Genomic DNA, 20,912 nt, shown 5'->3' with positions numbered 1-20,912 from the left:
TTGACTCTAACATAGTAAATGCCCAATAAGCAGTAGTTTTTCTTTTTAAATCCTGCTCACAAAGGATTGAGGATTCATATTATTCTTTGCTAAGACAGAAAAAACTAATATTTATGTGTTTGTCAGATGATTCTTTTAAGAGCAAATTAAGATGCTGAATGCTTCCTTTTAACTTTTCAGGGCAGGTAGTCTATGGAGAACCCATAGCGGCAAGTCTGGGCACAGATGGCACTCACTACTGGAATAAAGAATGGCACCATGCAGCCCACCATGTTATGGGTCCACCCTTGCGACCAGACCCTGCAACTCCTGACTACCTCATGAATCTGTTGGCTAAGTAATCATTTTGCAGATGTTTGTGAAGTGTTTTGTCAAAATAAGATATTTTACGAGTCTCAGGTTTGAGTGTAGGAGATCTTGTCTTACTGTCCGACCTTCCATTGACCTCCCAGTATTCTGTTATACTTGATCTGACAGGCCCTGGGGACTGTCCCTCATCCTGAGACGAAAAGCATTGACTTAATTACGTTATGATATAGTGTCAAAGTCTCTCCTGGACACAGAGAAATCAGATCATTTTAATTGGAATGTTGCTCTCTTCTGATTTTTTCCTTGTCCTTTCTTATTGCCTAGAGCCAGGTCTCTTCATTATGCTTTATTTTTATCATTCAGAATATTCTTGAATTTTTTTCCATGCTGATATAACCTGGGAACCAGATGTGCCTGTTGTACAACTACAATAGGTTATGACTGAGGGCAGAACCACTGTAGGGGTGGAAAGGCAAAATCCTACCCTTGAGCAGGTTTCCCCATAAAAGTCCATCCAAACTATTTTCAAAGACGCTACTTTCTGGGATGTTATGATCGTTTTTCTTGAGAATTCCACCATTCATGGACATCCTGACACTCCCCATTAACAGATACTCAGGTACCAGTTAACAAAATGATTTACACAGTAGACTATACAAGAGTTCACCTACCCTTTCCTGTCAGTCTCCTTCCTCCTTCATACTTCTACATCCCCAAGATTATTCACAAATCAAAGCAGGAGTCCTGTCGCTGGTGACATCAGCATCCTCAGCCAATGTCACATCTCTGCTCATCACAGTGTTGCCATTTGGCCAGTGGCTGCCTTGGAGGACCTGCCTCTGTTCATGTGGATCACCATGGTTCATCTTTGCATAGTTCTCTACTCACAAGGAATTTTCACTTACGTTATTGCCAGTGAGTCCGAAACAATTGTCACCAAGCACATATCATTATAAATTTCTAGATGAGGAACCGAGCATCAGACAAGCACCTAATCACAATGAAACTGAGCCTGGAACCGGTCATCATGCATCTTGTAAGCGTATTCTCCAAAGGTGCTTTCTAGAATAGAGATGGGAGTGGGTGAGATATGTACTTGAAAAAGTTCCTCATTTTCCATTGCAGTTTTCTAACTTTCAGTTGAGAAGGGGGTCAGAAGATTAGGAAAGGTTAAGGTAGTTTCCTCCTGACCCATTCTATCTACTCACCTCCACTCTGGTGTGTTTTCCTTTTACAGTGATGATCTAACCACAACAGGGACTGACCACTGCACTTTCAACACCTGCCAGAAAGCCCTAGGGAAGGACGATTTTACTAAGATTCCCAATGGGGTAAACGGTGTTGAGGACCGGATGTCAGTAATATGGGAAAAAGGCGTGGTGAGTTTCGCAAGATCCAGCCTGTTTTGCCTAACTCTAGGGCCAGGAGCTGGCCCATTTTCAGAGCGATGTGAAAACAACCTTCATAGAGAAGTTTTTCGATTATTTTTACTAGAGTGCAGACTGGGAATGCTACACTATCACCCCCAGCCCATCCCCCAGGATGATGATAATTTCCTTCTCTGCGTGGTTTAGTTTCGGGGATGTGTTACGCCATCTTGCGGACATGAGGGGATGCATGTAGATTGGGTGCCAACGTAGATTCTTGATGTCTTTGAAATGTGATAACCCTTCTACTTGATTTCTCAGGTTCTTGAATCCCAGTTCCTTGTGTGTCACTGGTATAAATTCTTGGAATGACTGAAAATACATGAAGGATTTTTACTATGTTCACACCTCCTTTTCATAAAATCTTTGTAGATGTCCCTTTTTAAGAACCGTGGATGTCATATTTTAAAAACAGCCACATGAGGTCACATAAATAATAATCCAAAGTCTAGAAACAAGGTTTTTTAAATTCTCATGATTTAAAAATTTCTCCCTAAGAATGGAGAAGAATCAAACAGCTAAATGTTCATGCTAACCTGTCTAGCCAGTTGCCATGTGTAGTTGTAAAGATCAGCAAGGGACACCTGCCTGGTTAGACCTGAGGTCCCCATTATCATGCCATTCTCACCTCCTGGAAACCCTCCCTTAGATGACACATTAATCATGTCTCATTTCTCAGAATCCCCTACATGTACCATTCACTTCTAGCTCTAATTATTTCCTAGCTCTTGTTCATTTTATTTCCCAAATGCCTTCTTAGTTCCCCCTTCATGTCTATCACACTACTTTGAGGCCATTGAAGTTGTCTCCACAACTGCTGTCCATGCCTCCAATCTTAATTGCTACGTTCTATTCTATACTCCACCACCAGAGTCACCTTTCAAAAATGAAAATCTTTTCATGATATTTTCTTCTCTAAACGTCTTTAATTTGCTCCATGACTTATGGGATGATATTTGAACAATTAACTTACATTTAACGATCTTCAAAACATCTCTATAGCCCTATTTTCTACTGATCATTCTCTTCACCTCCTTTTCCTCTACCCTAATCCTAACCATCCCAGATTAGTTCTCCTCTCTTTCTCTTTTCTTAGATTTCATGATAACAGTCCGACCTTTCTCTTTGAACTTGCTTTATTACAATGAGTATCCTCATTACAGCAGATTTTCATAATCTATTACAGTTCCCAAGTATATAAATGGCTTTAAAGTGATTGAATATTTCTTAATGACATACAAGAAATGATTTTATTTTCTGAAACAGTAAGATGGTTTACTTATGGGAATATCACTTTCAGGGCATAGTCCTTAATTTTTTTGAGACAGGGACTGTTTGATAATGCAACAAAACTTAAGGATGTTTTTATCATATAAATATATAGAGAGATAAACTCTCAACATTAAAAAAACAATTTTTGTGAGATCACATCCTTCCAATGTCTGTCCATGTAAAAATGTCTAGCAATAGATTGTCCATGATCATTGGTTCATGTACAGTTTCATTGCGCAATATTGAACCTCTTGAGCTAATTCTTTATTTTTCTAAAATTGTTGTCATCTGATTCAAAGGCCTATGTTACCTTAACTCTATAATATTCCATCTAATGTCTACATGACCACTCATAAATCTTGGGCCTGTAATAAATAAGCCAGATCATAAATGTAGTAGATGGTGGTAGTAAACTTTAAACAAGAAATGAAAATACCATTGCTAATATTTAGTTGTTATCTGTGTGGTTCTGGGAAGGATTAACGGGGGTACATTTTTAAGCTGATGTATTTTTGAAAAGTTACCGTCAGGCTTCTGTATGTTACCCTGCCATCCGCATGATTGTCATTACAATTGTTTGAGCATCCACAATGTTTTCAGCTCCACAGCATAAGAAATTAGATACAATTCTATTTGGTTCTAAGAGAGTCAAGTTTTGTACTTTTACTGATAAGAGATTTTTAAAATGTTTGATCATTAAAACAAATGCTTTTTTTCCTCGAATTGTTTTATAGCATAGTGGTAAAATGGACGAAAACCGATTTGTGGCAGTGACCAGCACAAATGCAGCTAAAATCTTTAATCTCTATCCAAGAAAAGGAAGAATAGCTGTAGGATCAGATGCTGACATTGTGATTTGGGACCCAAAAGCCACAAGGTAAATCTAAATTCTTGCATTCCTTGGCTTCACAATGGAGAAAAAGCACTAACTTGCAAAGAAATTATTCACAGGTCTTAATTAGCCATTTCTTACTCGGCGATTTATTTAGCCATGCTCAGGTATTTTGAGCCTATGCACAGATAAAAGTTTTGATGTACAAATATTCTTTTGTTTTTCTTGGCTTAGAGGATGCAAAAATTGTGTTGCTTACCATTCCCTAGAAATGGATATGTGTATAACACCAATGTGAATTTACCACTTCAGTGCTTCTCAAATGCCTCAATTCACATGAAGGAAAGGTACAAAGCAATGAAGAAAATAAAAGGCTTAGTTTGAAAAAGGTTGAATTGAAAACTCGAAATAATTACAGCCCTTTTAAAGCTTTCAGATAGAATAATTCCAGCACAAAGGATGTCACTTTTAGTTAGCCAAATTTTCCAGTTGAGTTCATCTTGAGTCTGTCATTCCCAGTAGACTCCAGCTTTTTGTTTCCAATTTCTATAATTCTATGTTAATACTGCAAGCCTGGCAAATTCCAACTCAAGAAAGCATTCAATAGAAGCTGAAGCTCTGTTAATTTCTCCTTACAGGATGTTAGTACAGGCAACACCTGTATCCTGATTTGTGTTTTTCATAAATTTTGCAGTTGTAATGGAGAAAATTCCAAATATTTTAACATACTGTATGTGTGTGTGTGCGTGCATGCATTTGTAAACAGGTATGTGATAAGACCCTCTACCTTCATTGTATAGGCACCTTTCCAAAGTCTGTTAGGTTTTCCATTATAGTATGCAAGTCTGTAGTTTCTTGGGGGCAATATTGTCACAAATACCCAGTTTCAATTTCAGAGAGTGCTCCTGGCCTACCCTCTGCGGACAAAAGACCACTCAAGAAGCACTTGGCTACCATAGCTATGAGCTTAAAAACAAACCCCAATGTTCTCTTAGAAATACTTCACTTTTTGAGCTTGACCCTCTCCATTCACCTCTGGGCACTAGTCTTAACTCAGAGACCAGTTCACATAGCTGGCAGTCCTTTGTCATTGCAAGTAGCCTTTAGTGAACATGTGTCACCTTGTTGCTGGTTTAGGATCCATGCAGTGCAGGAAATGGTGGTCTGCACATCTTATTTACATAAGTGTCCTAAGATACCAATAAGGCACCACTCGGGGACTTTGTTATTATATGAACAAGGAACCATTTGCCCACTTAGGAACTAAAAATCTGGTTGTCAGATTTTCTAGTCCCTTCTCCCTGCACAAGAAAGGAAGACAAGTTCAGCCAAATGCAGGCGGCTTCTCTACAAGACTAGAAAAATTGTCCTTGGGAAGACAATGGGAAAAATTGCTTCGATTTGGATTGGGTTGTGGATGACCTGAGCATGCTGTGTTTAGAGAGCTCCTGATATTTTAAACGTTACTCTACCGGGACTCTTGTACACTGCAGGGGCCTGCCCAAGGTCATTTCTGCTGCAATTCAAACAATTTAGGCTTCCCCAAGTACTGAGACGAGATTGGTCTTTTCAAATATAATAACTTGTGGCTTAAGGAGATCGTGAGACTTACTCAGAAAACCTGGTACATTTCAAAAGGGAGAAAACGATCGCGTGGAGGAAAGGTTTGTGGAAAATGGTGTTTTCAAAGCATAGCATCTGGGAGAGTCATAACACTGATAAAAATGGGTAATAATTTGCTTGTGTGCAGCTCTTAGTGGTTTTAAAAATGCTTTGGTATCCAGAATGTGATTTACAAGGTAAGACACATGTGATCACCTTATGGCAATGAGAAAACTAGCACAGCAGCATCTGGGGAAGGTTTGATAGGACAACCATGATCCAGTGGCTTTGACTTTGCAAACTTGTACTCTTTTCATGAGATTCAGGATCATGCTATCTCCTGATATCAAAGCAGAGCCCTTGACGTCATACTTGATTGTTCATGGTCCATTTTTTCTTCCAATTAAGTAGGCCAGTAACCAAAAGCTTTATTTGGAAGGCAGGTATGCTCACCGCCATTCCACCAACGCCGCACTCCAAAAGCTGTTTCTGGATTTGATTCTCTTCTTTATTATTCCTTTTCAAAGATAAGGCAGAAATGAAACCCTATTGAGTGATGTGATTATCCAGTCTAATTCTTAATGCGGTGAGCCATGGCAGGCTATTCCCTGTGGTTCCCCTTTTTCACCCTACACATGGGTATCCCAGCCTTAAGGTCTCCTCGGCTGTTTTCATTTCTGAAGATGACACCGGCTCAGGTGGAAAGCATTGTCTTCCTTAGACAACTGGACAAAGAGAAATGACCTGAACCTAAGGTTATGCATAACTCACTTACTTTATTTACCAGGTATAATTGTTGCTTGGAGGGTATTTATAGACTGTGAAGATGCTTCTTTGAGTCATGTTTTTCGACTATGTAAATTTAGGCTGCTTTCTCACAAGCGTTAGCTACTGATTTCTGTAACATTGTTTTGTCCTTCCTTTTATACTCAGTTGTTTCTGAATAGCAAGCATGAAATGATCCAAATGTTTTATTTTGTGTTTTCTTTTAACATCTCTATATTACCTCCTTAATTTCCCCTCATTTCTAATCTAAGAATAACTAATTTAAGGTCAACCTAAAAAGCTTCTGTGCTTTTAAGTTTATATCTATCTCTTTCTCTCATCAGTTCTTTAATAGTGTTATATACTGCCTGTACTCACGGTGTAACACTAATGATAGCAGAAAACTAAATATTTACATTTTCATATATGTGTCTTTTGGGGTAGAGATACATGTTGGCATTTAATTATTAGCACTAAGCCTTCTTCATCTATGCCTGCTTGTTCTGAACAACCAGGTGCAGAATGAAAACCAGCACAGCCCGAGAGCCTGCTGTGTAGGTTTTGGTCCCAGTTCCACCGTTGCCGAGCTGGGGGACCCACGCAGGTCACTTAAGGTCTCTAAATATCAACTCTCTTACATGTAAAATGAGATTATTATTAATAATAATCGTTATGCCAACCTCATAAGATTTTTTTTAGAATCACATGAAATAATATATGTGCAAATGCTTTGTAAACTAAGAAAGTGTTACACAAAGACAAGATATGTATTATTATGGTTATTTTCTGTTTATCTAGTTTGGCTGGTGTCTCTCCAGTATGTTTTCATTTGTAAGTGTTCTCAACTGTTTTGCTTGTGGTGACCAGGGAGGCAGCTGAACTATAAGGCTCTATTTCTCTGACCCTCAGATTCTTTTAAAAAACTGGGAACTTTTTTTTTTTTTGAAAAATAAAGAAACATTATTCTTACTTGGCAGGACACATTGAAATGATGTAGCCCCTTTGGATGTCTTTGACTTATTCTGTATCTTGCTTCTCCAACCCTTTAATTTAAGAATTTTCTCTGAGCCACCATGAGAATTTTTCCACTATCATTATTCACGTTTTTCAGTGTGAAAATTGCAGGATGTAAGAAACAGGAGAGAAGGGATGGTTGAAGAGGACTCTTCATAGAATAATGAATCTGAAAGAATATTTGAACAAGGACAAAATGCATTTATCATGGTTCATATTAAAAGAGGAAATTTTGTGGAAACTGTATGCTGGTTCCTTATCTAGTTCTTTCATAACATCAGCTTTCTCTATTCTTGGTTGTTATGAGAAAGTTGCTCATTTGGGCTGGCTATTCCTGACCAAAATTTATGCTGCTGACCTCACCTAGGACCTTTCTGATGTGAAACAATATTTTTAGCCTTCTCTGACTGTACACACAGTATCCATAGCTCCCCATTGCCTTAGACACCACCCCCAACACCGTCGCAGCCGCTTCCTTTCACCTTGCACACTAAGTTCTACTGACTGCTGCACACCCAGTTACAATACTGTACCAATCTTTACTCACTGTCTTTCTCCTCCATTAACATTTTAAAGTGTAATCCTGTTTTTTAAAGAAATAAATGTTTTATTTCAGAATTGTTTTATATTTACAGAAAAGTTGCAAAGATGGTACAGAGTTCCATATACCACAAGCTCAGCTCCATTATTATTATCTTGAATTACTATGGTACGTTTGTTACAATTAATGAACCAATGTTGATATGTTACTATTTACTAGAGTCCATAGTTTATTGAGATTTCTTCAGTTTTTACCTAATATTCTTTTTCCACTCCAGGATCCCACCCAGGTTGTGACATTACATTTAGTCATCATGTTTCCTTTGGGGCTTATGGTCTGTAACAGTTTCTCTGACTTTCTTTGTTTTTGATGACCTTGACAGTTTTGAAGAGTGCTGGTCAGGCATTTTGTAGAAAAACCCTTTATTGTGATTTTTCTGATTTTTTTCCCCTCGTTGTTAGCCTGGGGTTATGGGTTTTAAGAGGAAGACTACAGAGGTAAAGAACTGTTTTTATCACATTCTTTCAAGGGGACACGCTATCAACATGACTTATCACTGTTGATGTTGACCTTGATCAGATGGCTGAGGTAGAGTTTGTCAGTTTTTTCCACTGTAGTGTCACTCATTTCTTTCCCTTTCCACACTATTGTATAATACTTGTTAGAAGGTAGTCATTATGCAAAGCCCACAGTTAAAGAGTAGGGAATTATGCTCTAGTTTTATGTTTTAATTAATTCTGTATCTTTAGGGCCTTGCCTAGGTCAGCCCAGAGTGGAAGCACAATAGATGTTGAATGAGTGAATGAGAAGGATACAGCCTTCCACACAGCATGGAAGATTGATGAGATAAAGAAATGACATAAACTCTATTATGTACTTGAAAGTTGCTAAGAGAGTAGATCTTAAATGATCTCATCACAAAAAAAAATAGTAATTATGTGACATGATAAAAGTGTTAGCTAGCTATGGTGGCAAGTATTTTGCAATATATAAATGCATCAGATCAACACGTTGTACACCTTAAACTCACACACTATGTCAATTATACCTCAGTAAAACAAATGGCAGAAAAATAAATGGCATAAAGGAAAATTGGAAAAGTTTTATTCAGCAACAATGACTGGCCCTGAGACTCAAGACTAAACATGGAGGGGTGATAAACTGAGGCACTGAAGGAAGGATCTGGGAGGAAGCAGTGAAGGCCAGGGATTACATGAGAGAGAACAGGTTCAGGCTATGGAAGCGAGTGAGACGGTGAGGAGGTGGTGGGCTGCCTTTCTCCAGTTTTAATTTTGTTTATTACCATTTTGAATAGAGTTCATCTAGCGGAGAAGCATTGTTTAATCAAATGAATAAATGGACATATCAATGGGGATCTTTTTTTCTTGCAAGATATTCCCTTTTATTTTACCTACCTGGTTTTAATATTAGCTGAAGGCTGGTAATGTGATGAATTTATGTCTGACCACACCGTTAGAGGTTCGTCAAAATTTTCCTTCGAAATTTCCTGCAAGGTTTTAGCAAAAACAATTGCCCAGATGACTGGTAGTATCTCAAATGAGAGCAAGACGCATTTCACCCAAGATCCTGAAGAGGGCGCCCACAGCCCACACTGAGCTCAGGGCCCCAACCAGGCCGTTTGAGCTGCTGGTTATGCAAGAAAAAGCCAGCCTCAGGAGAATGGATGCATTTGCTAATGATTTTTGGCTTTGTGGTACATAGCTGTTTTCATTTTGAAAAATTCTCATTACTTATTAATGGCATGTAGAAATAAGTATGCTTGCGACACAGTCTGTAGCCTTAAAAATGGACTGCATTGAAGTTACTGAGGGAGATGGGGGGAGGGGTAAAGAAAAGCCGAGTATCCCCGATCTTTTCCTTTTAAACCTGCACAAAGATGGATGATCCCAGGGTGAGAAATCTGACATGTGGTGATGGATGGTGAGAGAGAATTGGGAGTGGGAGTCTATTGAGAAGGTTTGGACACCCTGATGAAAGACAACCTAAGACGTTACTAGCCTGTAAAAAGTTCCTGCAAAAATCAACTGTAATAGCTCTTACGTGTCATTGCAAAATAAAAAGAAACCGCATTTGGTGCATATGGAGCATTCACCTTTTTTAGAAGTACAAAGAGTCTGCTGCTGTCTTCAGCTGGACGGCTCATTGAGCCAGTGTCTGCTGCTTGTGACGGAGGCATGCGGCCTAATGCTTCACTCCTTGGGTCAGAGCCTCAAATTTAAGGACACATTCCCTCTCTATATGTGTGGCCCATTACAGTAGAATATCTTAGTATGTATGTAGAGTCAAAGGTAAGCAATCAAGAGTATGATTTTCATGGGGTTTCAGAACAGAATCTTGTCGTGTCATGTGGGCAAGACAGAGGCTGGTCACATAGCCAACTTGTTAAAAATCTTGTTAGACAGGAAGGCATGTAAGTTACTTGCAAGCCCATAGCAGCAGCAGTAACTCATGTTCTGGCAATTTAAGAGTATCCTATGAGCTTCAGTTCTTCAGGATTCATTAAATAGCACTTAGTTACTATGGCAACTGTCCCTTTTCAGTATTTATGAGCTCCAGGATATCTCACAGAATCTCGAGCACACAAACACACAGCTAAACACATTGTGTGCACTGGAACATTTAATGAAGACTTCTAGCGAGACTCTTCTGCAGTGCGGGCACATTTTACTCACAGTTATTTTCGTTTATTTTTTTAAGCTCAATTATAGCAGGCTTTGACTTTGAAGGCACCATTCTTGAAGGCATTGTGCCATCTTTCCTGCTTAATTTCCTTCCCTTTCTCATTGAAGATAGAGATAAATGAATTTAACTTTATATTCTGTGAAGAGTAATGACTTTCAGCTTATGAAAAAAGTGCCCCTCTGGATTCTAGAGGGAGCCTTGTGTGTGAGAGAAAGCAGGGGAGAAATGACTATTTCATCCTTGGGTCCTGGGGATTGTGGGGTGTGGGGAAAAGGAAATAAAGAGGGAGGTGCCCTTTGGCAAATAGTGATGATTATGGCTCATTATTATACCTATATTGTCAGTGACTATTTTACAGAAGCTACGAGGTATTTTCCCTTGAAGTTGCGCATTGTGGTATTTGCCTAATTTGTACACTGTAAGCTTCCTCCTCCTCAACAGAAGCATATGCACACATGCATGCTAGCGCACACTCACACACTTGCACATAAACCTAGCAACTGGGTTTCTGCTTGTAAATGTTGATCAGCCTGAAGCCTTCTTTCAATGCCTGTTTCTAGGAGTGTTTAACTCATTCCTCCCTTAGTCCCCAAACCCACTCATCATAGGGCACATTGTGTGGTGGGAGATGGTGGGAGACCAGGCCTTGTACCAGGTGCCTAGGTGCAATGAAGATGATTTATGCCATGATTTTTATCTGTGTTGTCTCACACACACTCACGGAGATAGCATGACACCAGCTTGAGGTTGTCTAGGTTGTGATTTTGCACAGCTACGGGGGTACCTTTCACATAGTAGTCACCATAGATTTATAAAGTAATTATGACAATTTTCTGACACGTGATGGCAAAGTAACTTTCACTGATCCACTCAAAATCTGGGGGCAGGAGCAGAATCATAGTGTAAAGAGAAAGGCTTTGGGGTTAAATTCCTATCCTGCCACTTGCTAACTGGATGTGACCTTGGGAATGTTTTTTCATTTTTCTGAATTTCAGTTTCTTTACTTGTAGACAAGGGAAGATGATGATATTGATTTCATAGCATTGTTGTGAATGTTTAAGATAGCGTACATAAAATGCTTGATATAATAAAAGAAAAAAACAAAATAAAAGGTTTGGTTCATAGCTAATGTTCAATCGTGCTTGGCACACAGTAGGTGCTCAGTTAGTAATAGTAGGTGGTAGTGCAAGTAGGTGGTCAATTTACCAAATAACTGGGAGCTGTTATTAGCTATATTGGTGATTCAAAAGGCCTTGCTGTAATGACTTAATTCAGACATGGCCATAAGTTGCTAGAATTATATTTCATATAAAATCATCATCTCTTGTGTTCTTTCACTCTTCAATTTTCACCAAGAATGACTAAAATTAAGAAACTTGGATGAATTTTTTTGGGTGAGATAACCTGATTAAATCAGAACTCTTACATGCCCCCAGAGCTGACTCCTTTGAAAAATTATTTGCAGTGAAACTATTCCAACAAACGACCTAAGATTGCTTTTGTAGCCTTTAGAAGACGTTTACTTTAAAAAAAAGTTTTGGACTATGTGTAAAAAAAAGCTTGCTTTGCTGATTACATATGGGTAAAATGTTATTCCAGGTTGTTTATTGAAACATGTTCTTATGCAACGGAAGCTTTTAAGTGAACTAGAAATGATTTCCAGAGACTTCGCTACTAATAGCTGTAAAATTTTTTTCAAATTATAAAAGGAAGCAGCTTAGGAGCAGATCACAGTAACCCATTCTATCATTGATCATTTATTTGCCTTTGCCAAAGTAAGCACAGTTTATTTTAAGCATTAAGATTTGGGCAAAAAGTAAGCACCAGGGGGAGGTGGTTGTGGCATGGGCTTTTCTCACAAGGACCTGCTATATATATTTCCCTACTTGACATATATATTTTCCTGTCTTTGGCATGTGCTTGTCTTAGTTACAGCTGTATCCCTAGATTCCAAAACAGTGCCAGGTACATATGGGAGCGTAATAATTATTTGTTGAGTGAATAAATCAGATACTAATAGTTTTGGGCCAGTGAACAAAGGTATGATTTAAAATTTTTGTCTGAGCTTTGTTTATCTGCTCCTGCAACTGGTTCAAGATCCAGGTTTTACATTTTTTTCCCTTTGAGTTAAAAAAAAAAAAAAAAGAATTCTTGGCACTTCTGCCTTCTTTTTCGCCAAAGCAGTACTTGACAAAATGCATTCCGGAGTCAGTGGCCAGTAGCATTGCCAGATCTGGCCCGTGAATGTGGCTTAAACCAGGTTGGGTCATTTTGTGGGTCAAATAGTTCTGTTTATTGGCCTCAGTATTACTCCTAATTCTGGCCAGTTATCTTTTTTGTTAATTAATTAAGTAATTAATTTTTATTAGTTTCAGGTGTACAAAACAATGTAATAGTCAGACATTTACACCCCTCACAAAGTGATAACCCCCCAACCTACTACCCCTTTGACATCGTATATAGCTGTTACAATTCCATTGACTCTAATACCTATGCTGTACTCCACATCCCGTGACTATATATATATATATATATATATATATATATATATATATATATATTTAATTATAGTTGACATTCAATATTATTCAGCTTGACCTTCAGGTGTACAGTGCAGTGGTCAGGCATCTACACCGTCCATGAAGTGGTCTCCCTGATAAGACAAGTGTCCATTGGATACCCTACAAAATCTAGATGGGAGGAGGGTGGGGATGAGGGAGAAGGTGAGGGGATTAGAAAGCACAAATTGGTAGCCACAATATTGTCACCAGGATATGAAAGACAGTTTGGGGAATATAATCAATAATGTTGTCAAGATTTTGTAGGGTGTCAGACTGGCCAGTTATCTTAAAGACATTGGTTGTGGAGGAAATAGGAGACAGAGTAAAATGAATCAAAGGAACTTCAGTATCAGTACATGAAAAGAATCCTAGGGTCCTTATGTTCTTACAGCACAGCAAAGAGCCATAGCTTCCCACAAAGGCTTTTGGAGACAGCCTCAGTGAAAATACGCGCCTCCCTTTGGAAGAAGATCACAATGGAAGTCTACTTGTGGGCAGTGAGTAATTCAGGAAAGGGCAATCTTGCTTAATGGCCTGGACTAAATACCAAAAAACTTCATTTAAGCTGATTTTTTTTTTTAAGAGTAGAGGTTCTCAAAATATGGTCTTTGGACTACCAACATCAGCACCCGCTGCGAATTTATTAGAAATGCAAATTCTCAGGCACCACTCCAGACCTATAGCCTAAGAAACCCTAGGGATGGAGCCCAGCGATGGGGGTTTTAACAGGCTCTCCAGGGGATTCTGATGCACCCTCAAGTTTGAGAACCACTGGTCTGGAAAAGACTTTGGGACTCATCAAGTCCAGTTAACTCCCCAAACAGAGTTCTCTTTAGCCTTGCTTGATTACTACCAGTTTTAGGGAACCTACTACCATACCAAACCTTTCAGTCCTTTCTGGGATGGCTGTGATTGTTAGGAGGTTCTTCCCTTGTTGCATTAAAAATTACCTTTTTCCGGCTCCTAACATGTCTGGCCTTTGGAGCTGTGCCGAATATATCTGTACTCTCATATGTCAGTCATTTCTTTCATTCATTCACTCGCTCAAATATTTGAACAAAGCTATTGGCCCCCAATGAGCCGTTCCATCACCAGATAAGCATTCTCAGGTTCTTCAACAAATTTGGGTCCAGGATTAGCAGAATCCCAGTATTCTGACCACTCTCTGTTCACCCTTCTCTTGACACACACTTGTCCATATCCTATGAACAGGTGCGTCTCAGAACCAGGTACGATTTTGCCTGTAATACCACCGGAGCAGGAATAGGTGAGGCTGATTAGTTTTATAAGTAAATGTAGAACTTTTCATTTCCTTTATTACATTTTCCTAGGATGCACCTTATGAACTTGCCTTTTAACCTTGAAATTATAGGTTAAAAAAAAACAAACAGTGAAATGTGGACAATTGCATGAGGTTCTAAAATCACATTTATTCATTCAATAATTTAAATACTTATATTGGGTATTCTTCTCTGATGTTTATGTTACTATGGCTAGGATTATAGAAAATGGTTACATTTTGACATCACAACTTGTAAGTCCACTTGGGTAGAAAATAATTTACAATGTCCATAATTTAAAAAAGATGAAATATTTAATATAAACCAAAGTACTCCCATGCATTTCTGCATCTTTCTCTTTCTACTGTATGTAGATGGATTCCCAAACCATATACATACATATACATATACATACATGTATATGTATATGTACACATATATATGTATATTCACATATATAAAATTTTGTGTATTTTTAGCTTTATATGAGTTGATTATACTATATGTATATTGTGCAACTTTCTCAATATTATGTTTGTGGGACTTAATCCATGTTGAAACATGTAAGGTTGTTTCATTTATTTTCACTGCTGTATAGTATCCTATTTTATGAATATAGCATAATAGATTATATTTTCTTTTGCTGGTAGGTATTTAGGTTGTTTCCCATCTTTCACTATTTCAGACACTCTGTACATCCTTGTATACATGTGTAAGTATTTCTCTAGGACAGCTATCTAGTCCCTAATTTGTTTTACATGAAATGCTGTCAAATTTTTCCTAGTAGAAACATATAAAATTGCTTGATTTTTCTTACTAAATACAGAACTTTATTTGTGTCTATTACATTTTATCTTGTCCCACATTCATTTATTCAGTCATTAAAAACCATATATGGGGCCCCTGCCATGTGCCAGAGACCATAGCAGGGGGCCAAAGACAAAAATGAATGCCGCATAATCTCACTCTTTACCCAGGGTGGCAAGGGCAGGGCTGGTGGAGAAGTGGTGGCTTTTGCTTCTTGGTTTTTGGATTGTGAGTCTGATGCTGCAGGATTAGCTGTCACTGCCAGAGTGAGATGAGGTGTGGAGCTAGGAAGTAGGTGGGAGGGAAGTGGAGTTAGACAACTTGGGCTCAGGACCCCTTCCTGGCTCCTGAACTGACACAGCAAATAGTCACCTGTAGACCTGGGTCGGTACCTATTTTGTTTTCTAACTGTATACCCAATTCTTCAAATATAGAATATTGGCACCCATTCAAGACATATGCACACAGACATATAACTGTTCCCTATTAACCAGGGCCTCTGGTTACAGCCACACATATTTTGCACAAACATACATATTGGCCGTTGATTTCCCAATTCTATCACATATAAACAGATTAAAAAATATACAGAGGGTGCCCAAAAAATGTATACACATTTTAAGAAGGGAAAACACTGTATTAAAATTGTAATACTCAATATGTACCAATAACAAAAGATGAACAAAAGTCATGTGTATACATTTTTTTGGCACCCCTGGTATATGTGTGTGTATATATATATATATATATATATATATATATATATATATATACAGGTTCACGTGGAGCAAAATAAACTGGAGGTACTGAGCAAGCTGCCTGTGAGCTCAAGGTCAGAGCTTCCTTGCTGTGCTTCAGGGCAGCAGACTGCATGACCTGTCCTCGGGGACAAGTGTGCACTTGGCCGGTGTGTGGCATGGGTCCCTGTGAATCTGCCAGTGTTCCTGCACACACTTCCCAGCACTTCCTATTGGCAGAGGGATTCCTTGGACACCGGAGGGCAGTTGGCGTTTCCTTTTAGGCGATGTCATGTGCCTGCAGGACACCTACTCAGCACCCTTCCAGCGGAGGCCTGTGGAGACCTGAGAGAGCTTGGGAAGGAGAGTCAGGGTCCATTAGGCTTATTTTGCATCTGCAGTTGGAGTCACGTTAAACCTATTGCCTAATTTCCTTTGTCTAAGTTGATTTCTCTTTGGCCAGGAGGCAAATGGATCAATAATATTTTTTATGCCGACATTATGTTGCCTGAAGGAAATTTTCCATCGGCTCACTGTGCCTGTCATCAGTCCTATAACTGGGGCTGTGTGCTGTTTGGGCAACCAGGGACCTCTGCAGATGTGCACGTGAGGCCTAATATCTGCACAGAGCTCACAAGGGTGTGCTTCTGGGGGATGGGGCGGTCAATCAGGCTGCCCCCCTCAGGGCCGAGCTGAGGATTTTGGCACATGCTGTTCTGTATGTACTGTAATATAGGCAGCTTTGTTTCATTTTTCCTTTCCTGTGAAGCCCTTTTTCTCTATGTCCTTTTCTATATTTCGAAAGCTTTCTGCCTCTCCAAAATTTCTTAAAGATGCTTTCTTTATGCTTCTGTTACAATATTTTCTTTCTGTCCCCCTCACTCCCTCCCCTGCTGTGATTCTGCCCTTTTCCTATATCACAGGGGAGGGATATGTTGACACTTTGCTCCCAGTTCTGTTCTCCTACTACTAGGCATTTATAGAAAGCTAAGATTCTGGAGGCAGAATAATGAGAAGGCAATTTTCCACAAGAAAAAAAATTGGCGCATTTATCTATGGGGAAGGGTTGCTGAATTCCTCACATGGTAGAGGGGGAAAGACAGGATTACTCAGTTATCTATAAACAGATATTTATCGCATGCTCAGTCTGTATAAGAAATAGCATTGCTGAGTGCCGGGGGCGGGGACATACACATAAGGTGTAATACATGCCGTCAAAGAGGCTGCATTCTGGTTGGACAGATGAGATATAAACATGGGAAAGGATAAATAACCCTTGGAAGAAGAAAATAATAACAGTTCAACACAGTGGCCCAAGAGGTGGAGAGGGTCTCATGGGCTTGACCCAGGACAAATGAGTGGTCCAAGTCATTGTCCTAAGTTGAGGTCATCAAACTTTAGAGAAAACTGGTTTGGGCTTGGGAAAGGGCCTTGAACTAACTGAATCCTTTGGGGTGTCTCTGCATAAGTAGAAATGGGGGCAGTAAAACTACCCAGATGGAGAAGTCAGGAGTAAATAAAGGAAAATGGGAAACGTACATTCAAGGGGCAATCGAGAGACCGGAAAGGCAGAGCGATCAGGATGGCAGGCAGTTGGAGATGAGTCCTGGCCAGACTGCCAAGTGCTTTAAGTGTTAGTTTAAGTATAGATTTTTCTGTTAAGCAGCATGAGCTATTGTATGTGTTTGAGTGAGAGTTTGAATTGATCTAAATCTGTGCTTTCCAATCTTCGCATGGCACAAGTAGAAAATGATCTTATTTGTAGTGTACATGGCAGTAATGAGAAGAGGATTTGGAGACAGGGAGGAGAATGTTGCCTAAACAACTTGTCCTGATTTGCCTGGAACTTCCCCAGTTTTAGCAGTGAAAAGTCCTGTGTCCAGACAAATCCTTCAATCTAAAGCTGCACCAGGACTGCTTGTCACCTGGGGGGATGCTTTCGGTCAAAAGTGACTAGCCCACAGGCTCTGCCTACACCTGGTCACCCTTGGCCCTGAGAGTTTGGGTCTGGCCCATCAGTTGGGAAACTGATTAACTAGTATTTTAGGGTGTGTGCAGGATGGATTGGAGTCAGGGAGGATGGTCAGGAGTCTATTGGTGGAGTCTGGCTTGAGAGGATAAGGACTCAGGCAAGATGATAGCATCACAAAAAAAAAAAAAAAAAAAGAATTGTTTAACAGATATATATATATATATATTTTTTTGCCCTGGGAAGAAAAATCCTCCATGACAACTTGGTGAAAGATTGGAAATGGAGTGAGGGAGAGGAGTCAGAAGTGACTTTAAAACAACTGCAGCTTTGTACATTTATGACCCAAGCATTTACTGAGTGTCAACTGGGTGCAGTACATCGTCTTCAAAGTTGAGTGACAGATGTCTTCCCCTAATATAACTTAGGATTTAACTGAACAGATAAGAAACACTCCAAATGATTAAAATAACTATAATATAAGGTGAAAGGTCGGGGTGTGTGGCCCAGTGGTTAAGAGGCGTGGGATTTAGAGCAGAACTGGGTCGCTTGATTCAGTTCCCAGTTGTACCCATACGTGACCTTGGGCGAGTTAGTCACCTCTTTGAGGCTCTGTTTCCTCTCAGCAAAATATAGATACACTAATAATTGTACTCTCTGAGGGCTGTTGGAAGGAGATAATACCTTCAACCTGGTGCATGGCATATAGTAAAATTTTAAGAAACATTAATATCAATATTATCATTACCCTATATAAAATGGTAAGACAGCAGAGATTTACAAGCCAGCAGGTTATCAAAGGTACCAAGGAAATGGTATCAAAGGAAATGACTTTTATAATGTGGAATCCTAGGGGAAAATAGATTAAATAAATCAACAAGTCCCAGAATTCCAGTTGTTTTGTCAGTCATACTGTCCATTTATACATATCCTCTTCCACACATTTAGTTTGTAATTGGTGTGTCAGTGGGACACAATTGTCACTGCAATTTCAGTAAAATATCCCTTACACATTGCACAGGGCTGTTAAAACAATTTTGGACATCTGACAGCATGTGACAGTAGTTTGCAGGTAAGGCTCTCTGTGTAATTTCTTTGTGTTAGGTCTTTAATCTGGGTTGTATAGAGATGGCTAATTTCTACAGGTAAAAAATATATTTTGTTATTTTAAGTCCAAATTTCTGATTATTTCCATTGGATGGATACTAAAAGAGGAATTACTGTATCAGAGGGTATGTGTATTAAAGGGTTCTGCATATGTCGTTACCACCTCGTGGTTCCTTGCCAGCTCTGGGCACAATCTTTTTTTTTTTTTTTCTTTGACTTTTGTTATTTCTGCAGGTAAAAATTGTTAGCTTTCAGCTATAAATTGCATATATTTGAACACTAAGTAAGTTGAATACTTTTTCATGTTTGTTATTCATTGGGAGTTTTTTTCTTATAAAGAAATATCTGTTCATGCCCTTTGTTCATTTTTCTTTTGGTAACATAATACTATGTGTCTCCTTATTTAAATGGTTTGTCATATTTCTTGCAAACTCCCCAAAGTTCTTTTGAGGAATAAGTGCTCTAGTTACATGAAACTATTTTGCATAAACTATAAAGCATTGTATGTATTTGTATGCATATTATTATTATTGAAACATTGACTTTGTTCGTATGTTAGAATCATGTTATAACAAAGAGGTCCTTGCAATTTTCAGAAATAGGTATGCCTGGAGTGTCAGCTTCATTTGGGCAGGGGTTTTGTGTCTTTTATTCACTGCGGCATTCTCAGTACCTACAACAGCGTATGAATGAGTATATGATAAACCCACAGATGGATAGGGATTTTCTACAATGTTCCATCAAGATGACTTCTTCATTTCATTTTCTTTTTTTGCCCCAAGCCAGAAGTGAATAGACTTGTATATAGCTGGGAGACCAGAGCTGTGAAAAAATGGTCTTAAAATCCTGAATTTAGAAAATTTATTTCTTAGAACCTAACTTCCTTTACAGAAACATTGTAAACCTAATTAGTAATCCTACCTATTTATTTAAGTGATAAACCAGAGACAAGCAGAGTTTAATGATACAAGGGCTTTCAGCAATATGATAAAAGACCTAAATTGTTGCTTTGTTTTTAATATACAAGCATTTCTAACTCCTAAATATATGGGAAACCTCCTAGTCTTCCTGTGCCTCATTTGTTGTCTTCTGGACACCTACGAGAATAAATTGTACGCAAGGTCTAAAAGAAAACATGACAATATGTCTTAAAATTCATTCATTCTTTGGTTGCCTACTTTTGGGGAAAGGTTTGGCATAGAAATTTATGCTGATAAGTATAATCTCCTATAGAGACCTAGATTCAACTACCCACCAGTGCCTGGTACCACCTTCTTTTCTAAAGTTTTTCTGTCCTGTTGTTATCCCTAATTATCCTACTTTGCATTATGTTTTCCTTTTAAGGTGCTTTGGTATTTCTGGAAGAAGTTGTTGTAAAATTTCATATACATAAATGAGCATTTTACTCCAGACTTGTGTTCTGGGTAGATCACTGACAGTGGGAGGCAATATTTGGTGGTTAATCAGTTAGTATTTGAGTCACAGAGACTCTTAACGATGATCTTAGGTGACTTAGCTTCCTTGAGCCTCAATTGCTTCATTTAAAATACCTATAAAATAGGTATTTTTAAAAACCCTGCTTCCTTAGGGTGGTAAGGAAAATTAAGTAAAAGTCTGAAAAGATTTAAGCATAGGGCTTGACATATGGCATGCAATAAATGGAAGCTGCACTGAATATCATTATTATTTACCATCATCATGTTCATCATAGATGACTTGACCATGACTTTTAGCCACTGAGGTGCTGCTATTGGTAAATGTAAGAAAAGCAAGTGAAAATGTCAAAAGTGAATGCTTGAAGAAAGAGAGATCCCTGCAAGAAGCTATCCCAGAAGTAACCCGCCGGGATATGTTAGTCAGGGTTCAAACAGAGAAGTAGAACCACTTGGAGATATAAATATAAATATAGGTATATGTATAGATATAGATATATACATTCATATACACACATATATATACATGCATTTGTGTACACATACACACAAA

General features: G+C 38.7%; 1 protein-coding gene across 2 annotated transcripts in view; it reads left to right on the top strand.

The window, feature by feature from the left end:
- Positions 1–20,912, top strand: part of DPYS (dihydropyrimidinase) — a 92,610-nt gene that overhangs the window by 31,764 nt on the left and 39,934 nt on the right. For both annotated transcript variants that reach the window (XM_033126837.1, XM_033126838.1), the window contains exons 5-7: positions 181–337; positions 1,547–1,688; positions 3,743–3,885. In XM_033126837.1, the coding sequence (XP_032982728.1) occupies positions 181–337; positions 1,547–1,688; positions 3,743–3,885 (442 nt within the window). The remainder of the gene's footprint in view (positions 1–180; positions 338–1,546; positions 1,689–3,742; positions 3,886–20,912) is intronic.

The sequence above is a fragment of the Rhinolophus ferrumequinum genome, chromosome 14, assembly GCF_004115265.2.
Source record: "Rhinolophus ferrumequinum isolate MPI-CBG mRhiFer1 chromosome 14, mRhiFer1_v1.p, whole genome shotgun sequence".
NCBI classification, from domain to species: Eukaryota; Metazoa; Chordata; class Mammalia; order Chiroptera; family Rhinolophidae; genus Rhinolophus; species Rhinolophus ferrumequinum.
This window is presented reverse-complemented; position numbering and strand designations above follow the sequence as displayed.